The sequence below is a fragment of the Mangifera indica genome, chromosome 4 (assembly GCF_011075055.1).
Source record: "Mangifera indica cultivar Alphonso chromosome 4, CATAS_Mindica_2.1, whole genome shotgun sequence".
Lineage (NCBI taxonomy): Eukaryota > Viridiplantae > Streptophyta > Magnoliopsida > Sapindales > Anacardiaceae > Mangifera > Mangifera indica.
Window position 1 is genome coordinate 14,543,328 of NC_058140.1, and position 26,189 is coordinate 14,569,516.

The 26,189-nt window shown below is 33.7% G+C and overlaps 3 protein-coding genes across 5 annotated transcripts; all 3 read left to right on the top strand.

Moving 5' to 3' along the window:
* The first annotated feature begins 3,877 nt into the window (after nt 1-3,877).
* LOC123213125 (nucleobase-ascorbate transporter 4-like) lies at nt 3,878-9,162 on the top strand. The gene is made up of 14 exons (XM_044632485.1): nt 3,878-4,193; nt 4,950-5,047; nt 5,150-5,326; nt 5,414-5,514; nt 5,620-5,695; nt 5,883-5,942; nt 7,006-7,190; nt 7,396-7,492; nt 7,738-7,824; nt 7,924-7,982; nt 8,069-8,160; nt 8,377-8,454; nt 8,544-8,704; nt 8,799-9,162. Exons 1-14 carry the CDS (start codon nt 4,088-4,090, stop codon nt 9,012-9,014), a joined length of 1,593 nt encoding a protein of 530 aa, XP_044488420.1. The 5' UTR covers nt 3,878-4,087; the 3' UTR covers nt 9,015-9,162.
* A 2,589-nt stretch (nt 9,163-11,751) lies between these two features.
* Nucleotides 11,752-16,257, top strand: LOC123213413 (nucleobase-ascorbate transporter 4-like). Of its 3 annotated transcripts, XM_044632847.1 has the most exons (14): nt 11,762-12,002; nt 12,768-12,865; nt 12,968-13,144; nt 13,232-13,332; nt 13,438-13,513; nt 13,701-13,760; nt 13,988-14,172; nt 14,378-14,474; nt 14,720-14,806; nt 14,906-14,964; nt 15,051-15,142; nt 15,359-15,436; nt 15,526-15,686; nt 15,777-16,257. In XM_044632847.1, the coding sequence occupies exons 1-14, from the start codon at nt 11,897-11,899 to the stop codon at nt 15,993-15,995; spliced, it is 1,596 nt and encodes a 531-aa protein (XP_044488782.1). In that variant the 5' UTR covers nt 11,762-11,896; the 3' UTR covers nt 15,996-16,257. The 3 variants fall into 3 exon arrangements, with proteins under 3 accessions (XP_044488780.1, XP_044488781.1, XP_044488782.1); XM_044632845.1 differs by having other exon boundaries at nt 11,752-12,002; nt 14,720-14,964; XM_044632846.1 differs by having other exon boundaries at nt 11,752-12,002; nt 13,244-13,332; nt 14,720-14,964.
* A 3,126-nt stretch (nt 16,258-19,383) lies between these two features.
* LOC123213462 (cyclin-D4-1-like) lies at nt 19,384-21,259 on the top strand. Its single transcript, XM_044632897.1, has 5 exons — nt 19,384-19,780; nt 19,848-19,934; nt 20,053-20,356; nt 20,436-20,545; nt 20,692-21,259. The coding sequence occupies exons 1-5, from the start codon at nt 19,511-19,513 to the stop codon at nt 20,938-20,940; spliced, it is 1,020 nt and encodes a 339-aa protein (XP_044488832.1). The 5' UTR covers nt 19,384-19,510; the 3' UTR covers nt 20,941-21,259.
* Nucleotides 21,260-26,189: the final 4,930 nt, after the last annotated feature.

Sequence of the window (26,189 nt, forward strand, 5' to 3'; positions counted from 1 at the left end):
GCCTTGTAATGCTTTTTTATTTTAAATACTACTCAAATAATGTCACTACCACAAACATAAATTTTTAGTTCATCCAATTGAACTACATTAAAAATTGATTGTTTTTTCATCTTCTTGTGTCTCTTTGCATTCTTACATTAAATTTCACACACTACTTTAGTGCACTTCTCATTGGTGAAGATACTATCACCAATAATTTGGTGTTAGAAAGAGGGACTATTGAAAGCTCTATCATTTTCTACATTAGCATTCTTTGTCTCATAATAGCCAATTTTTTTTATGGCATCCTCCGAAAGAAGAACCATCAAATCTATGATTGCCACCAATCATGTCGATGATAACAATTCTAATCACAATTCCCTACCTAATGAAATCAAACCCGTTGTTAAAAAATAACATAATCGGATGAATAGGAGTGGCAACACAATTAGTTGGTTTGGCTAGGATGGTCCAAACACTTATCCAATAACTCAATGACACCTATTAGAAACCTATTCCCCTGTTGACAAACGGTGTGAGGTCTCATGCCTCATGTATAGACACTCCCAGTTTCCCCAAGAGACAATGATAGGTAATCCACAAGGCGAGGGTTTGTCCCCTGTTTGGTGTGTAAAAGAAAACTCATGTAACAAACATGTCATGCCCTATCATGACTCTAGCACTCCACATGCAAACTTGAACTCATAAGACAATGGTTGTTGACAAAGGCGTTCAACCTTTAACTCATGTCATGAAGGGAATAACAATTAGTGTGTAAGACATATCACACTCATAGGTGGTAATAACCCATGAAGTATTCAAAATAACTTACGTTGAGGTAACATCAATAAACGAGGTACAAATTACACGATGATGGAGCCAACAAAAAATAAGTGGAGCATGATCTACACTTTAATTGTGTCATCTGAAGATATTATAATAACTATTCTCACAATGGGAACATCGACCTTCAACATATAGTAGGAAACTCACGTTTCAAGGGATTAAATCACTTAACACTATGATGATATAGGTTGAAAAGTGTATTTGATAGGTTGACATGCTTTGACAAACAAGCCAAAAAACACGGTATATGTGATTAATTAAATGCCCATTAAGCTTACCTTGAAAAAGGGGTTGAAACGAATCTAATGGACATCCCATTCCTATGGCTTAAGTAAGCCCTAAGAGATCTAACATCTCAAGAAGATGAGATAGAGATTGAGGTAAGAAAATCTCCATTCATCTACTAGGTGCGCCATGCACCCCTTTCTAGCAAATTCAATATGCATTGTTGTGTACACCCTTGAGAAAAGTGGTAATCCCCCAAATTACCAAAACACCTTCAATGACCCAATAAAGTTCAACCAAGTATTTGAGTTCGCTAGATGCCATTGTCTAATAGCCATACTTACATGAGGAGCAAAAAAGTGGTTCAAGAAACTATTAATTGGTTCTATCACCTATTGGAAACAACTTAGTGTATAATTTTTATGCTAATTCTAAACAACTTGACGTTTGGTTATACCAATCAGTCACCTTGAAAACATACAATAAGAAAAGGACAAGATCTAAAGTAAAGACTACTCCAAATGAGTTTGCCACATGATGGGTTTTGGAAAGAGCTACATGTGAAGGAGTGCTCATCTTAGGGCAACATTCACAAAATATAGAGAGCTCCGTAGCAACTCTAAAGCTTGCTAATTTAAAAATATTGACCAACACCCCTTCAAAAAAATAATAATGAGTTGAAGGCAAAAAGAAAAGAGAGTGAAGGTAACCTCAAAACCTTCAAAAAGCAATGAAGAGACAATCCGAAGAGAAATCTCCCTTTGCTTGCATGATTCAAGGAATACACCCCTCTAGTTGTCCTAATCAACTAGAATGTTCCTGCAATCAATCCCTTTGAAAGGTGATTACATCAAACGAGACTCAAAAAATTTTCTTACTACCCTCACGACATCAAGTGCGATACAAACTATTGTCGCACCCTAAAGTATGTTGTGGACTCTTAACGTAAGGGACTACTGTCGACCATTGGCCCGCATACATGACGTTAACAAAACCAAACCTCCCACATGTTGTGCACCTCCTTAGCCAATTCCCGGAAGATTCGAGGAAGCCTCACATGCAAATGGTACATAATATGTTACGTTACATTCACACCTACCACGAGCTATTATACAAGGGATTGGCTTTGGCAAAACATATCGTCAACTAGAGGGAGGCTATTGCAAATCGGATATTCAACCCTATCACTCTCCACCAATCTCTCTATTACAGCTACATGATCGAAGCCATTAAGGAATACCAGTTGAACTACTTTTATTTACTTAGCTTTAGAAAATTACCTACCATTTACACTTGAATATAATTTTAGCAATTTATAGTCTTCGTATTCCAATTGTTTAAGCCTTAAGACTTGTAAATGAGTTGTATATAAAGCTGTATAAAACCCAACCAAAATTTAGACACTTAGATATTTATTGTTTGACAATATATGCCAAAGAACTTGCTGAAGCAAAATTTATCAACAAACAATTTTTCAAAAATTTTGGTAGCCAATAATAAAGTATACAGTAGTTAAAACTTTAGAATTTTTGCTTTTTACCCAATGACACACATAGAGAAAATTGGGGTTGAATTAAGATGAGAATTTAAAAAAAAAAAATTATAAAGTGTTTTACTTAGGTGAACCCACCACCACTCAGCTTCATTACTTACCCATTTAACAAAACTAAATTGGTTTAGAAATAAATAATCGTTAGAGATAAATTATAAAATAAGTCATTCAATCAGTTGACTTTAGAGTAAGCATTAAAAGTTTAACATTTGTTGCCGCTAATTTTAATTACATATAAAAGTGGCATTTCAAGAAATAAAGAAAATGCATGTACATCAGCCTTTCAAATGATTTATTAAAAATACTTGTAATTTTTTTATTCTATTATCTTTCTACAAGGAAGGTCAAGGTCGTCTCTCTGCCTTCCACCTAACGTTTTATAAATGAAGTATAAAGATTACATGAACATATGAGATTAAGGGGACTAAATATTTTACAAGGTAAAATTGAGATTGAAAAAGATATTGACAGTAACACCTTTGGTCACCCGATTGCCAAAAAGAAAACAGACAAAATTCCAATACTATTTATTTTGAACAATAATTTATGAAATAAATTGAAATTTAAATTGCACAAACTAATTTACATTCTATAATTTTGGTTATCAAGAATGAATGAAGATAGTTATACAGATTTAAAATTAATTGAGCAATGTTATATGTACCCAATTTAATTACACAAATAAATAAATATTTGATATATATTATCATATAATCAAATATTATCATATTTTTAATTCAAAATAAGTATATATAATTTTATTAAAATTAATTACTCACGTTCTTCCAAAGTTTCTCAAAGTTTACTACCCCTAATGAGTCTCAACATCATATGTGAAGATCCTCAATAACATTCTATATGTTTTGATTAAACTACTTCTGCATTTTAAAACTAACAGCTAGTTGTTACAAAGTCTCATGCGTAAGTCAATATCTTGCAAAGGGAGAAAGGAAAAGTCTTCCATCTACAGGAATAAGGAACCAAAAGAATAAAAAAAAAAAAAAAATTAAACATCTCTGTTGTTCAAACGGTCGAACTATCTTTATGACACGACCAAGTAATAAAAATACATTTAAAATCCGTAATTGATTGATCATAATCATAAAATATACATTATGATTATTTTTAATTACGACTATAAATGGTTTGATGTGCACGTTGCGCCTACCGTAAAGTTGAAGCCATGCACAGTTTCTGCTTTTACCCCACCACCAACATGCTCCTCGTGGGAAAAAAGTCATCGTAAAATGGACATGGTTTCTGAGCGAGGCCACAGGCAAGAATCTTCGTAGGAAGGAAGAAGAAATAATGATTGAGTAGACGCTGATACTCACGACGACTTACTTTTTTTGAACCATCATAGTCACCGCCGTCCCCTATATTTCTTACACGACACGTTTTCCTTCTTACTCTATTTTTCTAGTTCTATATCTTCAGCTCCTTCAAAGTTCAAACCGAAAAAATAAAAACTACGTGAGGGAAATAATGTCTGACACAGAAGGAGGCCAGCAAGTTGATGAGTTTCAGCCACATCCTGTTAGAGTTCAACTTCCTGGCGTCGACAACTGCGCTTCGAGCTCTCCTTCATGGCGTACTCTCTCTCTCTCTCCTCCTCTTTTCTTCTTTTGTTTTAACTCTGTATAAGTTCTACTTACTCTGTTTTGTTTTGTTATAGCATTATTTTCGTATTCATGTCCTGTCCATATTCTTCAGGATTTTTTAATGCTCTTTTGTAATGTGTAGTATTCATAATTCCAATGTATTAGTCAGTGAGCTATTTCATTGTTACTGATTTATTTTTTAAGAAATATAACTCTGCATATTTGGCTACACGTTCTTTCCATTTTTGTCTTTTGATTCAAATTTTACTCCTAGTTCTTTGAATATTCTTTCTTTTCTTTTAACTTAAATATTGTTTACTGCGGATAATTTCAAAATGCTATAGTCGGTTCAGCTGTTCCATTTTTTTCCCTTGTCTAAAAACCAACTCTGTTGGTTGTCAAAGAGGCGAGAGAGAAGATAATCAAATAGGTTGTTGATTGAGAAAAAGAGAAACCATGTTTCGAAAATGTTCTACAAAGAGGAGAACAGATTTTTTCTTCGAATTTAGCGTTTTCGTAGGTTCCAAGTAATGATAAATCTTTTTACCTCTGGTTTTGCTGTTATTGAAGCTTTGTCAACAAGTAACTGATAAATTTTACAATCAATCAAATAGTTACATAATTCTTTCAAGAAAGAAAATTAGTGTTCTGTTTCGTTGTTCATCATGGTAAAGAAAGACGCAAAAACCGAAAACAAATAAATGGAAATGAAAAGCCTCTGACTAATATAACTACATGAAATGCAGCTGAAGCGGTTTTTCTTGGGTTTCAGCACTACTTGGTAATGCTTGGAACAACTGTTCTCATTCCAACCATACTTGTCCCATTGATGGGTGGTGGCAATGTAAGGATTCTTATACGAAAATTTCATGTATAATCTCCTTTAATTCATTAAAATTTACAATTATTCTGAACAAAATGTTGGTTGTGTCATGTTAATCAATAGAAAGAGAAGGCTGAAGTGATAAATACTTTGCTCTTTGTTGCGGGCTTAAACACGCTCACTCAAACTCTGTTTGGCACTCGGCTTCCAGTTGTGATGGGTGGTTCATATGCTTTCATTATTCCAACTGTCTCCATTGCCATCTCTAACAGATTCGACATTTGTATTGATCCTCATCAGGTAAAAGACTTGATGATTCTGTTTTTTAATGATATAATGAATTTGCATACTTCGAATATTTTTTTATGGTTTTTGAGTTATTTTCAGAGGTTTAAACAGTCCATGAGAGCTATACAAGGGGCACTCATTATTGCATCACTTTTTCATATGATCATTGGTTTCTCTGGCCTCTGGAGAATTTTTGGAAGGTATGATGATGCAAAAACGCCATATTGAATCAATTAAAGTTTTTCTGTTTCTCAATATCAGGAATATGTTACTTGGTGGCCTTGGTTTGTTTTATTGTCATGCAGATTTCTGAACCCTCTTGCCAAAGTTCCTTTGGTAACTCTTACTGGACTTGGGTTCCATCCTCTACGTTTCCCTCAGGTAGAAGTGCTGAACTTTTATCACAAGTAAAAGGCTAAATGTTAATGGAGGATCTTAGTGATGAATATAAGACAATGAGGAAATCTGGATGCATCTATTATTAGCAAACTCTTTGTGTTGGGTTGCATTTTCTTCCTTTCAATCACTTATTTGTTTGTCAAAATAACTCTTGGATTGATGCTCGTAGCTGGCAAAATGCGTCGAAATTGGACTTCCAGCATTGGTGATTTTGGTTCTCGTATCTCAGGTTATTCTTTTCTTAACCATTCTTCTCCACTGCAGTTAAATTTTCTATTGTATTATGATGAACGTACATAAACATCCTGCCATACTTAGGCCAAACTTAGGCCAAATGACTATTTCACCCCCAAGTTTTAGTGCATGTTTAATCACACCCATAGGATTTGAAAAATTGAAAGTCTCATCCACGGGCTAACTTCCATTAAAAAAGGTAAGGTTGAAATTGTTATTTCATTAATTATAATAAAAAAATATAAAATTCATTCTATTTTGCCCTCACAATTTTAAAAACTAACAACTTCACCCATGCTCAAAGTTTTTTAACTTTCAAAAGTAACATCCCCCCCCTCCCCAAAACCTAGGGATTATTTTTCAAACGTTCTCCGGCTACCGTCTCCAGCAACCGACGACAATGCTTCAACCCACTACTTGTCGGCCACTAGATCGTCACTCTCTGATGGAAGAATAGGCGACAAAAATGCGTCGATACATTGGAATCGATGAAATCTTCATCGATTCTTCTGGAATCAGTAAAGATTGTCTCCATCAATTCATCCAAAATCTTCCTCAATTTTTCTGGAATCGACGAAGATGAGTCTTCGATATGCCATCTAGAAGGTGAGATGGTGGTCGGAGATGGTGGCCGGAGAGCCTCTAGAAACTAAACCCTAGGTTTGAGGGGATGTTACTTTTAAAAGTTAAAAAACTTTTTAACAGGGGTAAATTTGTTAGTTTTTAAAACTATGGGAAGAAAACTTAATAAATTTTATATTTTTTAAATATAATTAATGAAATAACGATTTTATTCTTACTTTTTTTAATAGAAGTTAACCTATCGGTAGGACTTCGAATTTTTCAAACTTCATCACTGTGACTTTAAGAATGCAATAAAACTTAGGGGTGAAATAGTCTGTTGGTCGCCATAATACTTATTTGTCTACTTCTCCTCCAACATTCATTCCTAATGAAATTGGATTTTTATATATATTTTACTACTAAGTTTCTTGAAATTGACTTTACATATGGGTGCTAAGGGTTCTCTGATGTTATGCCTAACTGATTCTTTGCAGTACATTCCCCATAAGTTGAAATCCAGAAAAGGCACGATTGAGCGATTCGCCGTCCTCTTCACCGTCGCTGTTGTATGGGGATATGCTGAAATTTTGACTCTAGCTGGGGCATATGATAGAAGATCCCTAAAAACTCAATTAAGTTGTCGTACTGACCGTTCTGGACTCCTTAGTGCTGCTCCATGGTGAGCATACACATGAAAACCCAAATGCAACTCCTACCATCTGCTGCTGAATCATTAGCATTTCCATTTGTAGATACATGCTCTTTAACATTGCCCGCGTGAATTTGCTTCTTTAAACAATAGGAAATGTGTACTCTGGAAAGTTGGTTTCTCTCCACTAGTAGCATTGTCACAATTTTAACAAAATTTTTTTTCTCAATTCCAGGATAAGGATTCCATATCCATTTCAGTGGGGTCGTCCCAGTTTTAATGCCGGTGATTCTTTTGCAATGATGGCTTCTTCTTTGGTTGCTATTATTGAGGTTTGATTTGTGTAGACAGTTCTTGATTTGCTTTTTACATAAACTTTCACTGAAAATGATAATGCTGAAAGCATTTTGTCTTTAGGGCTAAAAAGCATAAACACTTGAAATTGTCATCCATATAGGCAACTTCCACCGTGAACTGAGTCATCATTCTTCTCTTGGAATTTGTAGAATGAGCAGCTGCATCACATGTTCACATTTATGATGAGAAAACTGTTAATTTTCCTTCTTTCGTTGTGCAGTCTACAGGCACTTTTATTGCAGCATCAAGATACGGAGGCGCCACTCCTATTCCGCCTTCTGTACTTAGCCGTGGTATTGGTTGGCAGGTAGCAAACAATTTTATCATTTCTCACTTTATTATGTACTACATTCTGCGGCCGTAGGTCCTGATATCAAGATATTGGTTCAAAATTTTTTATTCTCAGGGAATAGGTATACTGCTTGATGGTGTTTTTGGCACAGGAAGTGGCACCACTGCTTCGGTGTAAGGCAACTTAAAAGTTGAAAGTTAATTAATAGCTTTCGTTAACCAATTTGAAAGTAAATTAATACACTATGTGGCTTTTGTAGTGAGAATGCAGGTCTTTTGGGATTAACACGAAATGGAAGTCGAAGAGTCGTTCAAATATCTGCTGGATTTATGATTTTCTTCTCTATATTAGGTATGGCATCATGTTTATCAACGTACAATGATCTTGGAGGATTTCTATTGATCTATGTATATGGCTTTAATTTGGCTTAATTAACTGATAGCATTTTAACTTATTGATCATCATGATATTTGGTTACACAATATTGCACAAAACGATGTTAGCTCTATGTTTGTATTTTTTGTTCAAATATTAATCTGATAACATCCTTATTCCGGTCATGAACAGGAAAATTTGGGGCTGTTGTCGCTTCTATACCATTACCAATTGTGACAGCTCTGTACTGTGTCTTCTATGCCTATGTGGGTATGTATTTCTCTACGTTATAAGCTAAAGTCTAATCTGAATTAAAATTCATATGAACTCTGATTGTTATTCACTTTTGGGAAGAGCAGGTTCTGCTGGGTTGAGTTTCCTACAGTTTTGCAATCTAAACAGCTTCAGGACTAAGTTCATTTTAGGCTTCTCTCTTTTCATGGGGCTTTCTGTGCCACAGTACTTCAATGAATATATAGTGACTTCTGGTCATGGCCCAGTACACTCTGGCTCAACAGCGGTATATATAACAATTGTCTGCTTGTTTGCTAGTCTGACCATTAGTTATAAATAAACGTTATTCATCAACACTTGATATTTATTTTTGCTTCCAGTTCAACAACATATTTCAAGTGATTTTCTCGTCCCCAGCCACAGTTGCAATTATAGTTGCTTACATCTTGGACTGCACTCACAGCGTTACGGACTGTGAAACCTGGCGAGATAGTGGCAGGCACTGGATTCGGTTCTGGTATTTCGAACTACATTCAAGGAGCAAGGAGTTCTATGCGCTGGCCTTCAGACTTGATAGGTTCTTCCCTTCAAGCTAGATTGGCATATCAGATGAAGAGCTTCAAATTTGGTAAACAGAAATATTGAAATTCTTATGCTACGCAATTATTTTGTTGGGGATTATGCATTTTATGCTATTCAGCTAATCAATGATATGGATGAAGGCTAATAACTTTTACAACAGCAGAAGGCCGTGGCCATAATAATATGGCTTTCAGATGAAAAAATATTAAAGGAATGGAAATGGGTCAAAAGCCTAAGGAACAATTTTAAATGAATATGAATGGGTCCTTGAGATATACATACTAGTCAATGGATACATGTGTACACACTTGACAAAAGTGGTAATCCCCCAAATTACCAAAACACCTTCAATGACACAATAAAGCTCAACCAAGTATTTGAGTTCGCTAGATGCCATTGTCTAATAGCCATACTCACATGAGGAGCAAAAAAGTGGTTCAAGAAACTACTAATTGGTTCTATCACCTATTGGAAACAACTTAGTGTACAATTTTTATGCTAATTCTAGACAACTTAACGTTTGATTATACCAATCAGTCACCTTGAAAACATACAATAAGAAAAGGACAAGATCTAAAGTAAAGACTACTCCATATGAGTTTGCCACATGATGGGTTTTGGAAGGAGCTACATGCGAAGGAGTGCACATCTTAGGGCAACATTCACAAAATATAGAGAGCTCCGTAGCAGCTCTAAAGCTTGTTAATTTAAAAATATTGACCAACACCCCTTCAAAAAAATAAAAATGAGTTGAAGGCAAAAAGAAAAGAGAGTGAAGGTAACCTCAAAACCTTCAAAAAGCAATGAAGAGACAATCCGAAGAGAAATCCCCCTTTGCTTCCATGATTCAAGGAATACACCCTTCTAGTTGTCCTAATCGACTAGAATGTTCCTGCAATCAATCCCTTTGAAAGGTGATTACATCAAACGAGACTCAAAAAAATTTTCTTACTACCCTCACGACATAAGGTGCGATACAAACTATTGTTGCACCCTAAAGTATGTTGTGGACTCTTAACGGAAGGGACTACTGTTGACCATTGGCCCGCCTACTTGACGTTAACAAAACCAAACCTCCCACATATTGTGCACCTCCTTAGCCAATTCTCGGAAGATTCGAGGAAGCCTCACATGCAAATGGTACATAATATGTTACGTTACATTCACACCTGCCACGAGCTATTTTACAAGGGATTGGCTTTGGCAAAACATATCGTTAACTAGAGGGAGGCTATTGCAAATCGGATATTCGACCCTATCACTCTCCACCAATCTCTCTATTATAGCTACATGATCAAAGCCATTAAGGAATACCAGTTGAACTACTTTTATTTACTTAGCTTTAGAAAATTACCTACCATTTACACTTGAATATAATTTTAGCAACTTACCTCATTGTCAATTTAGTATCCCATCCATTCCATTTATAGTCTTCGTATTCCAATTGTTTAAGCCTTAAGACTTGTAAATGAGTTGTATATAAAGCTGTATAAAACCCAACCAAAATTTAGACACTTAGATATTTATTGTTTGACAATATATGCCAAAGAACTTGCTGAAGCAAAATTTATCAATAAACAATTTTTCAAAAATTTTGGTAGCCAATAATAAAGTATACAGTAGTTAAAACTTTAGAATTTTTGCTTTTTACCCAATGACACACATAGAGAAAATTGGGGTTGAATTAAGATGAGAATTAAAAAAAAAACAAAAGTATAAAGTGTTTCACTTAGGTGAACCCACCACCACTCAGCTTTATTACTTACCCATTTAACAAAACTAAATTGGTTTAGAAATAAATAATCGTTAGAGATAAATTATAAAATAAGTCATTCAATCAGTTGACTTTAGACTAAGCATTAAAAGTTTAACATTTGTTCCCGCTAATTTTAATTACATATAAAAGTGGTATTTCAAGAAATAAAGAAAATGCATGTACATCAGCCTTTCAAATGATTTATTAAAAATACTTGTAATTTTTTTATTCTATTATCTCTCTACAAGAAAGGTCGTCTCCCCGCCTTCCATTCCACCTAACGTTTAATAAATGAAGTATAAAGATTACATGAACATAAGAGATTAAGGGGACTAAATATTTTACAAGGTAAAATACAGAAAAAGATATTGACAGTAACACCTTTGGTCACCCCGATTGCCAAAAGAAAACAGACAAAATTCCAATGCTATTTATTTTGAACAATAATTTATGAAATAAATTGAAATTTAAATTACACAAACTAATTTACATTCTATAATTTATGAATCTCAACATCATATATGAAGATCCTCAATAACAACATTCTATATGTTTTAATTAAACTACTTCTGGATTTTAAAACTAACGGCTAGTTGTTGCAAAGTCTCATGCGTAAGTCAATATCTTGCAAAGGGAGAAAGGAAAAGTCTTCCATCTACAAGAATAATGAACCGAAAGAATAAAAAAAATTAAACATCTCTGCTGTTCAAACGGTCGAAGTATCTTTATGACACGACCAAGTAATAAAAATACATTTAAAATCCGTAATTGATTGATCATATTCATAAAATATGCATGATGATTATTTGTAATTACGACTATAAATGGTTTGATGTGCACGTTACGCCTACGGTAAAGTTGAACCCATTGACAGTTTCTGCTTTTACCCTCCTCGTGGGAAACAAGTCTTCGTAAAATGGACATGGTTTCTGAGCGAGGCCACAGGCAAGAATCTTCGTAGGAAGGAAGAAGAAATAATGATTGAGTAGATGCAGATAGTGAAGACGACTAACATTTTTTGAACCATCACATCTATTTCTTACACGACACGTTTTCCTTCTTACTCTGTTTTTTCTATTTCTACATCTTCAGCTCCTTCAAAATTCAAACAGAAAAAATAAAAACTACGTAAGGGAAATCATGGCTGCCGGAGAAGGAGGCCAAAAAGTTGATGAGTTTCAGCCACATCCTGTTAAAGATCAACTTCCTGGCGTCGACGTCTGCGCTTCGAGCTCTCCTTCATGGCGTACTCTCTCTCTCTCTCTCTCTCTCTTCCTCTTTTCTTCTTTTGTTTTAACTCTGTATAAGTTCCTACTTACTCTGTTTTGTTTTGTTATAGCATTATTTTCGTATTAATATCTTGTCCATATTCTTCAGGATTTTTTAATGCTTTTTTGTAATGTGTAGTATTCATAATTCCAATGTATTAGTTAGTTAGCTGTTTCATTGTTACTGATTTATTTTTTAAGAAATATAACTCTGCATATTTTGCTTCACGTTCTTTCCATTTTTGTCTTTTGATTCAAATTTTACTCCTACTTCTTTGAATATTCTTTCTTTTCTTTTAACTTAAATATTGTTTACTGCGGATAATTTCAAAATGCTATAGTCGGCTCAGCTGTTCCTTTTTTTTTTCCTTGTCTAAAAACCAACTCTGTTGGTTGTCAAAGAGGCGAGAAAGAATATAATCAAATAGGTTGTTGATTAAGAAAAAGAGAAACCATGTTTCGAAACTGTTCTACAAAGAGGAGAACAGATTTTTTCTTCGAATTTAGCGTTCTCGTAGGTTCCAAGTAATGATAAATCTTTTTACCTCTGGTTTTGCTGTTATTGAAGCTTTGTCAATAAGTAACTGATAAATTTTACAATCAATCAAATAGTTGCATAATTCTTTCAAGAAAGAAAATTAGTGTTCTGTTTCGTTGTTCATCATGGTAAAGAAAGACGCAAAAACGAAAACAAATAAATGGAAATGAAAAGCCTCTGACTAATATAACTACATGAAATGCAGCTGAAGCGGTTTTTCTTGGGTTTCAGCACTACTTGGTAATGCTTGGAACAACTGTTCTCATTCCAACCATACTTGTCCCATTGATGGGTGGTGGCAACGTAAGGATTCTTATACGAAAATTTCATGTATAATCTCCTTTAATTCATTAAAATTTACAATTATTCTGAACAAAGTGCTGGTTGTGTCATATTAATCAATAGAAAGAGAAGGCTGAAGTGATAAATACTTTGCTCTTTGTTGCGGGCTTAAACACGCTCACTCAAACTCTGTTTGGCACTCGGCTTCCAGTTGTGATGGGTGGTTCATATGCTTTCATTATTCCAACTGTCTCCATTGCCATCTCTAACAGATTCAACATATATGTTGATCCTCATGAGGTAAAAGGCTTGAAGATTCTGTTTTTTAATGATTTAATGAATTTGCATACTTTGAATATTTTTTTGTGGTTTTTGAGTCATTTTCAGTGGTTTAAACAGTCCATGAGAGCTATACAAGGGGCACTCATTATTGCATCACTTTTTCATATGATCATTGGTTTCTTTGGCTTCTGGAGAATTTTTGGAAGGTATGATGATGCAAAAACGCCATATTGAATCAGTTAAAGTTTTTCTGTTTCTCAATATCACGAATATGTTACTTGGTGGCCTTGGTTTATTTTATTGTCATGCAGATTTCTGAGCCCTCTTGCCGCAGTTCCTTTGGTAACTCTTACTGGACTTGGGCTCTATGCTCTAGGCTTCCCTCAGGTAAAAGTGATGGACTTTTATCACATGTAAGAGACTAAATGTTAATGGAGGATCTTAGTGATGAATATAATACAATGAGAAAATCTGGATGCATCTATTATTAGCAAACTCTTTGTGTTGGGTTGCATTTTCTTCCTTTCAATTACTTATTTGTTTGTCAAAGTAACTCTTGGATTGATGCTTCTAGCTGGCAAAATGCGTCGAAATTGGACTCCCAGCATTGGTGATTTTGGTTCTCGTATCTCAGGTTATTCTTTTCTTAACCATTATTCTCCACTGCAGTTAAATTTTCTATTGTATTATGATGAATGTACATAAATATCTTGCCATACTTATTTGTCTACTTCTCCTCCAACTTTCATTCTGAATAAAATTGGATTTTTATATATATTTTACTATTAAGTTTCTTGAAATTGAACTTTACATATGTGTGCTAAAGGTTCTCTGATGTTATGCCTAACTGATTCTTTGCAGTACATTCCCCATATGTTGAAATCCAGAAGAGGCACGATTGAGCGATTCTCCGTCCTCTTCACCGTCGCTGTTGTATGGGGATATGCTGAAATTTTGACTCTAGCTGGGGCATATGATAGAAGATCCCTAAAAACTCAATTAAGTTGTCGTACTGATCGTTCTGGACTCCTTAGTGCTGCTCCATGGTGAGCATACACATGAAAACCCAAATGCAACTCCTACCGTCTGCTACTGAATCATTAGCATTTCCATTTGTAGATGCATGCTCTTTAACATTGTCCGCGTGAATTTGCTTTTTTAAACAAAAGGAAATGTTTACTCTGGAAAGCTAGTTTCTCTCCACTAGTAGCATTGTCACAATTTTAACAAAATTTTTTTTCTCAACTCCAGGATAAGGATTCCATATCCATTTCAGTGGGGCTTACCCAGTTTTAATGCCGGTGATTCTTTTGCAATGATGGCTTCTTCTTTGGTTGCTATTATTGAGGTTTGATTTGTGTAGACAGTTCTTGATTTGCTTTTTACATAAACTTTCACTGAAAATGATAATGCTGAAAGCTTTTTGTCTTTAGGGCTAAAAAGCATAAACACTTGAAATTGTTATCCATATAGGCAACTTCCACCGTGAACTGAGTCATCATTCTTCTCTTGGAATTTGTAGAATGAGCAGTTGCATCACATGTTCACATTTATGATGAGAAAACTGTTAATTTTCCTTCTTTTGTTGTGCAGTCTACAGGCACTTTTATTGCAGCATCAAGATACGGAAGCGCCACTCCTATGCCGCCTTCTGTACTTAGCCGTGGTATTGGTTGGCAGGTAGCAAACAATTTTATCATTTCTCACTTCATTATGTGCTACACTCTGTGGCCGCAGGTCCTGATATCAAGATATTGGTTCAAAATTTTTTATTCTCAGGGAATAGGTATACTGCTTGATGGTGCTTTTGGCACAGGAAGTGGCACCACTGCTTCAGTGTAAGGCAACTTAAAAGTTGAAAGTTAATTAATAGGTTTCGTTAACCAATTTGAAAGTAAATTAATACATTATGTGGCTTTTGTAGTGAGAATGCAGGTCTTTTGGGATTAACACGAAATGGAAGTCGAAGAGTCGTTCAAATATCTGCTGGATTTATGATTTTCTTCTCTATATTAGGTATGGCATCATGTTTATCAACGTACAATGATCTTGGAGGATTTCAATTGATCTATGTATATGGCTTTAATTTGGCTTAATTAACTGATAGCATTTTAACTTATTGATCATCATGATATTTTGTTACACAATATTGCACAAAACGATGTTAGCTCTATGTTTGTATATTTTGTTCAAATATTAATCTGATGACATCGTTATTCGGGTCATGAACAGGAAAATTCGGGGCTGTTCTCGCTTCAATACTATTACCAATTGTAGCAGCTCTGTACTGTGTCTTCTTTGCCTATGTGGGTATGTATTTCTCTATGTTATAAGCTGAAGTCTAATCTGTATTAAAATTCATATGAACTCTGATTGTTATTCACTTTTGGGAAGAGCAGGTTCTGCTGGGTTGAGTTTCCTACAGTTTTGCAATCTAAACAGCTTCAGGACTAAGTTCATTTTAGGCTTCTCTCTTTGCATGGGGCTTTCTGTGCCACAGTACTTCAATGAATATGTAGTGACTTCTGGTCATGGCCCAGTACACTCTGGCTCAACAGCGGTATATATAACAATTGTCTGCTTGTTTGCTAGTCTAACCATTAGTTATAAACGTTATTCATCAACAGTTGATATTTATTTTTGCTTCCAGTTCAACAACATATTTCAAGTGATTTTCTCGTCCCCAGCCACAGTTGCAATTATAGTTGCTTACTTCTTGGACTGCACTCACAGCGTTAAGCACAGTGAAACCCGGCGAGATAGTGGCAGGCACTGGTGGACGAAGTTCCGGTATTTCGAACGAGATTCAAGGAGCGAGGAGTTCTATTTGCTGGCCTTCAAACTTAATAGGTTCTTCCCTTCAATCTAGATTGGCATGTCAGATGAAGAGCTTCAAATTTGGTAAACAGAAATATTGAAATTCTTATACTAGGCAATTATTTTGTTGGGGGATTATGCATTTTATGCTATTCAGCTAATCAATGATATAGATGAAGGCTAATAACTTTTACAACAGCAGAAGGGCGTGGCCATAATAATATTGCTTTCAGATAAAAAAAGATTAAAGCAATGGAAATGGGTCAAAAGCCTGAGGAACAATTTTAAATGAATATGAATGGGTCCTTGAGATATACATACTAGTCAATGGATACATGATTTAACCACGTTGTATCATCATTACTTTACTCCAATCAAAACTTTTAACTTTTAAACGTTTACAAAATATATTTATCCTAATTACAAGAAGCAGAGTGAAATTGGTGTTCCTTGATGAGGGTTAGAGGGACACAACAAGATGTGGTAGATGTTCATCACATTTATTAGAAACAGTGTCACAGGTAATTCAGATGCCAAAGTTAGAGGTATAAAATGATACCTAAACAAAACAAATTGACAAGCTGGATCCTGAGGACTGCTTGATGAGGGTTGGTCCCAATTGTTAGAAGAATTTACATAGCTTAATTATTGAACATGAAAAACAAATCAATTCCTGTAAATTGCCCCCAGATTGGTGTCCAGTTGGGCCTCAAAATCTTCAGTTATTTTCTTAATAGGCTTTGTTTGGTTTAGAAAAGGCAGGCCTATTGAGCAAGCCTAAGTCAACTCTTACGTCTTCATTCCTTTTTAATTATGTGATTGGACTTTCTAAGTCAATCAAATTATATATATACAGTTAAATATATTGATAATAAATCATCGTATAATTAAATAATTTTAAATTAAAAATATAATGATACTTAATTATATAATAACATATTATTATATACATATTTATATATTCATAACAACAAACATTCGTGAGTATGTCTTTAATGGCTCAAGAATTAGTCTACCTATTCATTTCCCTTTGTTATTTCTATCACTCTTGCTGATAAATTATACGTGTGTGTGTGCGTGCGTGTGTGTGTAAAACAATTTGTCATTTGATACAATCTATTGTGCGGTCAAAAAATCTTTCCTAAAATCAATTCTCAAATTGCAACTAGATGTAATGACTGGAAGAATAACAACTAAGCAATGTTCTATCCCCGAAGTCTACAACTCAATGAAATCCTATCCAAAGCTTAATAGTTCAGACAAACAATTAGTAACGAGATGGCTCAAACTCTATAATTTGTAAAAAAGAAGATTTTTTTTTTTAAAGAGACCGCGGTTAAAATCCTATTAAAATAGAGATCCATTACAATTCTACATTATAATATCCTTATAACGGTTATCCCGTAAGACTTTAATTTCTCTCATAAACAAGGTATCATTGATACAAACATGATTCCTTCTCACTTATATTCAAGTTATGGTTTAAAATCTGAATTAAGTCACTCTTTAACAATTTATGCCTCCATATACTTAGATATTTTAGTCTTAACATTAACTAGTTTGTTTATACATAGATTTATTGTCCTTACATATGAATTAATCATTTATTGATTTTATTCTAATGAACCATGTCTTATTTTAAATACATAGTATTTAAACAGTTAAATTCCACATATTCATTTTTCTCCTCCTTTTTTTTTTTTTTTCAAATTGGTGATTTGAGAAAAACTGATAATAGTAGTTATATAATAATAATAATATAAACCTATACGTATATATTTTTTATACATAATTTAAATATACAGATAATGTATCATTATATGATTAGATTATTTTAAATTGAAGATAAATAATACTTAATCACATAATTTATATATCTAAATTATATATAAAAATATATTAATATAATATTTGCCCGTAATAATAACACCTAAGTAAAGAGAAACATAATGAACCTTATTTCTAAGAAGGAAAAATCATAATACAAAGTGCATAAAAATCATGCAACAAATCACAACTTAAATAAAACCTGAATAAAACTGATGAAGGATGCCCACAAAGAAGAGGTTTTCTCAATGATTATAGCAATTTATAGAATGAATTATTAACAACAATAAATGTAAGTTAAAGCCCATCAATTTTATTTGCCTTCTGTAAATGATAGATGATTGATACATACATTGTTGAATTTAGTCACACAAAAAAAAAAAAAAAAAAAAAACATTAATGCCTTCTTCTCCCTTCAATCATGTTTATTAGCTGGATTCCACATTTTATATCCTTAGCAATTTTACATTAATAAAAATTCAAATCCCTTTTAATTAGTTTTTTTAATTTTAACTATATTTTTGGACAAAAATACCTTTAACTCTAAACAAAACCTTGTTGATTCTATCTTCAATCAACTGTCTATTCCATTCCATCGAATGTCATTCTTGTCTCTCAATTCTCAATTTCATCTTTAATCAAGACTCTATCAATCAAACTGTGTTTGATGAAGTCCATTTTTACCTCTGCATTTTCATTTCATCTTTGAATCATAGACAAAAGGCGACAATTTATTAGAATCTGACGAAATCAATCTATCTTTCCACTCACACTAGGTTAAGTTTTTGATTGATATGTCTTAACTATAACTTAGGTTAGATTCGAAATGAGCTTGTTCGGATTCGAAACAAACTTTGCTCAAACGAGTCCGAGCCCACCTTAAACGAGATTAATAATACGAATGTGAGCATAAATTTTAAGCAAAAAACGAACACGAACCCAAATCCAAACACTAGTTAAGCGAGTTAAGCTTGGCTCGCGAGCCGTTCACTCAAATGAAAAAATATTTAACTTGGAACAAACGACACCGTTTGTTTCTTGAAATACGGGCTTAAAACCGAGTTGTCGAGCCTAAAATGTGAGTCCAAGGCGAACTCGAGTCTGAACATACAAACTCGAGCTAAGTGCAAATCGAGTCCGAACACTAAAATTATGAAACGAGTCAAACACGAACATATGTTAAGCGAGCTCGATGAGTCCAAACTCGAGCCCAAGCTTGGGCTCATTGAAAACGAGTTAGACCCTGTTCGAGTTCGATTTGGCTCGTATCCAGCCCAAACTATAATTTAATATATTGTCTAAATTTTGTGTTGGTTGGTGAATCTGTGTGGAAATACAAGTTATGAATTAGAAACAATTATATATAATATATATATATATATATATATATATATATATATATATATATATATATATATATATATATATATATATATATATAATATAACAACACATTACGGCTATAAAACAAAAGCTTTCTTTACAGCTATAAAAATAAACATTCTACGACAGTCAAACCCAAGTTTTACAATTACACCTGTTTAGACTTGTCTCTCTACGTATCGTTTTGCTTCGCTATGTACACACACACATATGCTCACGCTCACTCTGAAAGAAACAGTCAGCTTAAAAGAAAACAAAAAATAATTATTATTCAAACAAGCAAGCAAATCTTCAACCATGTTATTCTTTATTTTAACATCCCAGATGAGATGACCTTCCCCCTCCTCTTCCTCCGCAATGTCTCTTCCCTCCTCCCACCACTCTTCTTCTTCTTCTTCCTCCTTGTATTGCTCTGAAGATGTTTCTCTCATGGACCTCTCTTCCATCTCTTATCAACCTTCAGCAACAACGACAATCTCACCTCCACCACCGTCCGATGACATTACCATTTCGTCTTTTATTGACTCCGAGCACCACCACATGCCTCTCGATGATTATCGCCGCCGCTTCCGTGACCATTCCCTTCTCGTCACCGCCCGTCAAGACTCTATCAAGTGGATCCTCAAGGTTAATTTCATGATTAATTTGTTGTTTTTTTCAATGAATATGTGGGTGATGTTATTTGGCAATGTAGGTGCATGCATACCATCACTTCAGGCCAGTTACGGCGATACTTTCAGTAAACTACTTTGACCGTTTCCTCTCTTCCCATTCTCTCCCGGTAATCTTTGCTTTTTTCTTTTACTTTACCTAGAAAATGCCATATTATCCGGGAAAATGAAGATGCGACTCATTAACTAAGATATATTTTTTCTCTTCTTTTCTTTTTGTTGTTACAGGAAGCAAGTGGGTGGCCGTTTCAGCTACTGTCAGTTGCGTGCTTGTCTTTAGCGGCGAAAATGGAAGAACCTCAAGTGCCTTTGTTATTGGATCTCCAAATGTTCGAACCCAGATTCGTATTTGAACCCAGAACCGTTCAAAGAATGGAACTCCGAGTCATGTCCATTCTTAATTGGAGACTCAACTCGGTCACTCCGTTTCATTTTCTTGATTACTTCATTTCTAAACTGCCCACCTCCTCTTCCACCTCATTCACTCGCGTTTATTCTTCTTCTTCGGATCTCGTTCTCAGGACCACTCGTGGTACTTGCCGACCCGACCTGTTTTTATATCTATATTTTTTTACTTTTTTTATTTATATTTATTTATTACTTTTTGTTAGTGGTTGATTTCTTGGGGTTTCCGCCGTCTACGATAGCGGCGGCAGCAGTGACAACCGCTGCCGGTGAAAGTTTGGACTTACCGGCTGGTATTGACGAAAGAGTAAATAAAGTAGGTTTTTATGTCTGACTATAAATTTTAGTTTTATTGGGGTTTTAAGTAAATTCAATAATTTTCTTTTTTTTTGGTTTAGAATTCTAGAGAAAGTTAAACATTGAAAGCTGTGTAAAATGTCTCAATTGGTGCATTTTTGATAGGAAATGGTGAGAAGCTGTCATCAACTAATGGAGGAGTATTTGATAGACACATGTCCTTTGGCGCAGTTTAAGGACCGGAGAGCCGAGCCGCAAACATCGCCACCAAGCCCTATTGGTGTACTTGACGCCGCTGCTTGTGGGAGTTGCGACACTCGTTCGGAGAATCCCGGCTCAAGTAGCCAAGCAGCGGAAGCCGAGCCATCTGCTAAACGGCTCAGATCCTCTGCCCCGGATGTACAGCAACGGTAGATAAGACCATCACCTCTCGTTTTATCTCTAGTGCTTTTATACCTTATGGTAGAGAGAAACGAAAGGCCCCTTTAATTTTGGGATGTCATTTAGTTATCTTTTCATCATAAAATGAACGGTCGGGATTTCATAATAGTTGGGAAGAGGGAGTTTTGTTATTAACATTATTCGATAAAAATAATTTATAATTTCTAAATTAAGGGTATTACTCTGTAATTGATTCTAATTGTAGGGGTCTCTTTGGTCAATGTGCCCAGGGTTCCATATCCATGATAGCTCAATTATTTCCAAAATACACTTTTAATCATGTATTCATTGACTCATGAGAATTAATTGGGTATTGTATTTAGAAATCTAACTTTTTGTTGACGAAAATGCCCTTACAAAGTATGTTTAAATAAAACAGTGACTGATTTGATGCATGATGGTATCTTTAAAGAGTTGGTTCTTAAGTAGGATGGTTGATTTTCAGGCAATAAATGTGTTGGGCCTTAATTAGCCACTGATGTTGCGCCACGTATCCGACACAGACTTTGTTCAAGCAGGTCATCTTACATTGTATGTGTATGTTGGAATACGTAGATGCCAGCTAGGAAATAAACGTGCTAATTTATTATTTTCCCAAAATTATCCCTACTTTGTAGTAGGAATTAGCTCAATAATCGCAGGTGTACAAGGATATTAGTGTAAATTAGTAAGTTAGAAGGGCTGGTATCAGTGTACTGTGTACTGTAAAGAGGGAAGATGATGTAGGAATGACCATTGGTCGCCACGTAAGGAAGAGAAAGTGGGATTTGGAGGGAAAGGATCAGAGTGTGGAAGACAGAGAGGTGAAAAGAATCGGAGCCGTCCAGGTGGAAAGTGAATTGATATGAGGTCAAATCACCTTGGAGCTTGAACGAGAGAGAGAGAGAGAGAGAGAGATGTGGTTTGGTTTGGGTGAAAGGAAAAGACTTTTCTTCTTTCTATGATCTTTCTTTGCTCCATCAACATTTCTTTTTCTTTTTCTTTTTTTTCATTATCTTCAGGACAAAATAGAGGAAAATTATAAAAAGCTGTTTGGATTATTAATATTACCAAACATTTTTATTAAATGGTTATTTAATTTTTTAAAACCTAAATATATTTATTAATTCATTTTGTGTGTGATACATGTTTATATATAGTTTTCTAATGCTATGATATTTATCTTTTTCTCTTTTTAAAAAAAATTAATTTATCTATTAATTTTAATATATAATTAGAATATAAGACTTATTACATTTAAGTAATATATATATATATATATGTGAATGTGATATCCCTTTGGGCTCCTCTATGGGTACATCAAATTTCCCCTTTTACAAACTTTAGAATTTATATAACAATCTTGTTTTCATTCTAGCTTCTTATATTTCAAAATAAAACTATTTATGTAAACAATAAATATAAATTTAAATATAAACGATAATATAATTAAATATTATTTTATTTTTAATTTAAAATTATTTAATTATATAATATTATATTATTTCTTATGTATAAATATGTACAAATATTTTACCTTGGGCCCCCATTATCTTCAATTTCTTCATAGACAACCTCAAACGCCAATTAAACTCTTGGGTAATTCAGGCTTTGCCCTCCTTGTTGATAACAGCAGGCCCTACAAATTTTGTGGCTGGGATTTCGTCTATAAATTTTGGTCAATCTGGGTCCCCTTTCCAGCCTGTAAGCTAAAAGGTTAGTGTAGGGGTCCATTTTCTTCACCAAATTTCCTGCACTGCAGGAACAGAGCAGAGCAAAGCAAAGCAAGGAAGGCATATATACATAACATAACATTTAGGTGAGAGTTGGGAGATTTGTGTACATGTGAAACCTGGACTGGGGACAGAGAAATGGGCCCCGTTTTGGCCCGCAAAGGCAAAGGCTAGGCAGGCAATCAGGACCCCACATCATACCCAGGTAATTAAGTTATGGTAGTTGTAATACGAGTAATGTTTTGTGTATCTATTTTAAATATATAAATATATTATATAATTAAATATGGTTTAGTTTTTTTATTTAAAATTAATTAATCACATAATGATATATATAAAATATATGTTTATTTATGTATGTATTTAAAATAAATACATATAATTTTATAAACCAATAATGTAAAGCAAAAAAGTTAGCCCCCCTACTGGTTTTAAAGAAGCAGTGAGAAATAAGAGTGTGAGGCTTTTGAGGACAAACTCACTAAAGGACTGAGAAGAAAGAGCCAATGCATAAGACAAACCAGCATTTAACAACCACCCACCTTCCATCTGCTATCATTTGTACACTGTGCTAGGATCGCTGGATGCTTAACTATAAAACTAACAATTATAAGCCACGTTTGTTTTAAAGTAATAAAATATTATTTTGATAATTAATATTTTATTATTAATATTATTTTTTAAATTTATTTAATAATAAAAAAATTTAATAATTTTTTATTATAAATCATGATGCAATATGCAATATATGAGGGGTTAGATTATTACTTTTATTTTAAATATTAAAAGTTTATAAAAATAATCTTAATTTTATTATAAATTTAAATTTACTTATTATTTTTAAGGACAAAAAATCTCACTTTCAATGGATGTAACAAATAACAGAAAAAATATTTTTAAAAAATTATATTTAGTCATCTTTAAAATATTTAATTAAAATAATATTTTAATTTTTTTATTATATTTAATCGAATATAATAATTATTTATATTAAATAATTTTAATAAATTATATTCAGTAATTTTCTAAATAATATTTGTGACAATATTTCACTTTATAATAAAAAATTACATAAACTAAATTCACCCTATTTGTTGATGGTGGCCCATTAAACCAACAGTCTCCTCCTCTCAATCAAGAACAGTCGGATTTCTCACTTATCATTATAACCTTTTTTCTTTAAAAGCCATCAACTTATATGTACACTTCGATTCAGGCTATATATTGGGCTGCTGTATGTTTGTACATATATATGTGATGCATTGTACAATTTCCCACCTGCTATGGCAAGTTGTCTCGTTTGATGATCCACATGCATGCTGCCTGCTTTCATTATTCATGAATGTGGGCTTGGGGGTTTCAGGTTTTGGTTTGGAGGTAAGTGCCATGCCATTGCCATTCCTAATCTTAGTAGTATTTCAGTACTTTATGTTTGTGTGCTTCACTTTGTTTCTTTCGAAAAGGGCTTTTAAATTATACGTACAACATCTACGTCGATTCCTTCTGTTTTTGTTGCGTATGTCACTCACACACACCCTACAGACGAATTAATTCTGTTTACATTTATTTTGGCTATCACATCTATGATTTACTGGCTCTGCATGCATCAGATATTGTGAATGGTTCTATCATTTTCACCATAAAAAGTGAATGAGATTCCTCCACTGTTATCCAGCAACAAAATATTAAGCCTGAAGGACCTATTCCCACCCAAACATTGTTCCTTTCCCGAATTTTCACTCTTTAAACCCTTTTATCCTTTGATGGATGGTTAATTACTGCTTCTGCATGCATCTGGTTCTATCATTTTCACAATAAAAAGTGAATGAGATGCCTCCACTCAAGGACCACCAACCAAATATGCCTTCATTGTCATAACTTATTTCTCAACCATATTAATTGATCAACATTATAATAGTGAGATAAATTAAGATTTAAAATTCCTCATAATCTCCTGCATGCGACAAGTTTTACCTTAAAAATTCAGTATTAATTACCAGAATCTGGGATTTATATTGGAGGTTTAAGTTCTTCATATGCACAATAATAAACCATCTTCAGATAGACATTTTTTGTGCAACTGTAAAAACAAATTATTAAAATTTTTGACCAAGCATTATATCATCAATGGGAAGCAGTTGGGAAGATAGAAATTTAATTATGATTTGATAAATTTATGAAAAGTTGATGTCTTTTCTTCTGGTTTCCTGCTCATCGTATTCATTTATGAAAGTAGTGTGTGATTCACAAGCTTATGAGATTAATTATAAAGTAGAACAAGATCTTTAAAATGGAGTACAGTCGGATTCACTCTCTTTTTCAGTTTTTTTGTTACTCAGCTTAACCAGAACAAGATCTTTAAAATGGAGTACCTTCGGATTCACTCTCTTTTTTAGATTTTGTTACTCAACTTTAGTAATGAGAAACTCTGTTCATATTAGTTGGACAAGTAAATCCTGGATACAGTGATCAAATCCACAATAAAAGACTCGAATTGAGACTATCTTCCTAAAAATTTTAATACTCCATTAGAGTTTGTGTCCCTTGTGAGGGTGATAGAGTATCAAACCCAAATTTTTTCTTTGAAAGTTATAATACTTCACCAATTTTGCTAATCTGTAACGTATAAAACGCGTCCAATCTTCTGCCACACATGTGTTGGTTATATGATTTTGGTGGGTAATTTTTTTGGGAAGGTTTTATCATATTTGTCATATTATCAACAAGAATAATGGTTTTCTTTTGGAAGCAGACACAAGGGCAAGAAAGTTGACAAATTTGTGAAACAAAATTAATTACAGGGAAATTGCATTCACATTGCGATGTGAAATTCCTTAATGCATTATGTCTTGATGGACCATGATAGACAACCATATTTAGCAGAATATCAAGGACATAACAAATTTTAATTCATGAAATTCTTGCCTTCAAAAAAGGGTATATATATATATATATATATAAAAAATAAGATTCAGCTTTATTAAATAAAGAGTTGAAAGACATAAAATTTAAATTATTATGAATTGGAAGATGTTTATTGAATCTATCTTCATTTATGTTATCATGTAAAACTTGTGGTAATTAATTGAATTAACCTTAAGTAAGGAGACTTAAACGATTTTAGTCAATACATAAAAGTTTATGCGGATATAAAATATTAGAATGATTAGTTAATATTACCCCCATGTATAAGAGCCTTTTTGCGGCAAACGCAGCATACCTAAGGGTAGTTTTACGAACGGGGTTAAAAGATATTTTTTAATAAGTGTTTTTTGGGTATAAAGAAATTATACTAGATTAGATTACCCTCAGGTGCTCGATGATATTTTTGTAGGCAAAATGAGATGATTAAATGATATTGTTTTTAGTAGGGTTAATTGATAATTTGTAATAGATTTGAGGGTTTTTGACTATTTATCTAGGTGGTCACGTTGAAAGGGTTAATTAATATATGACTATAAAAGATTTTTTTTTTTTTTTTTTTTGTATATTTACTTAGATGATCACACT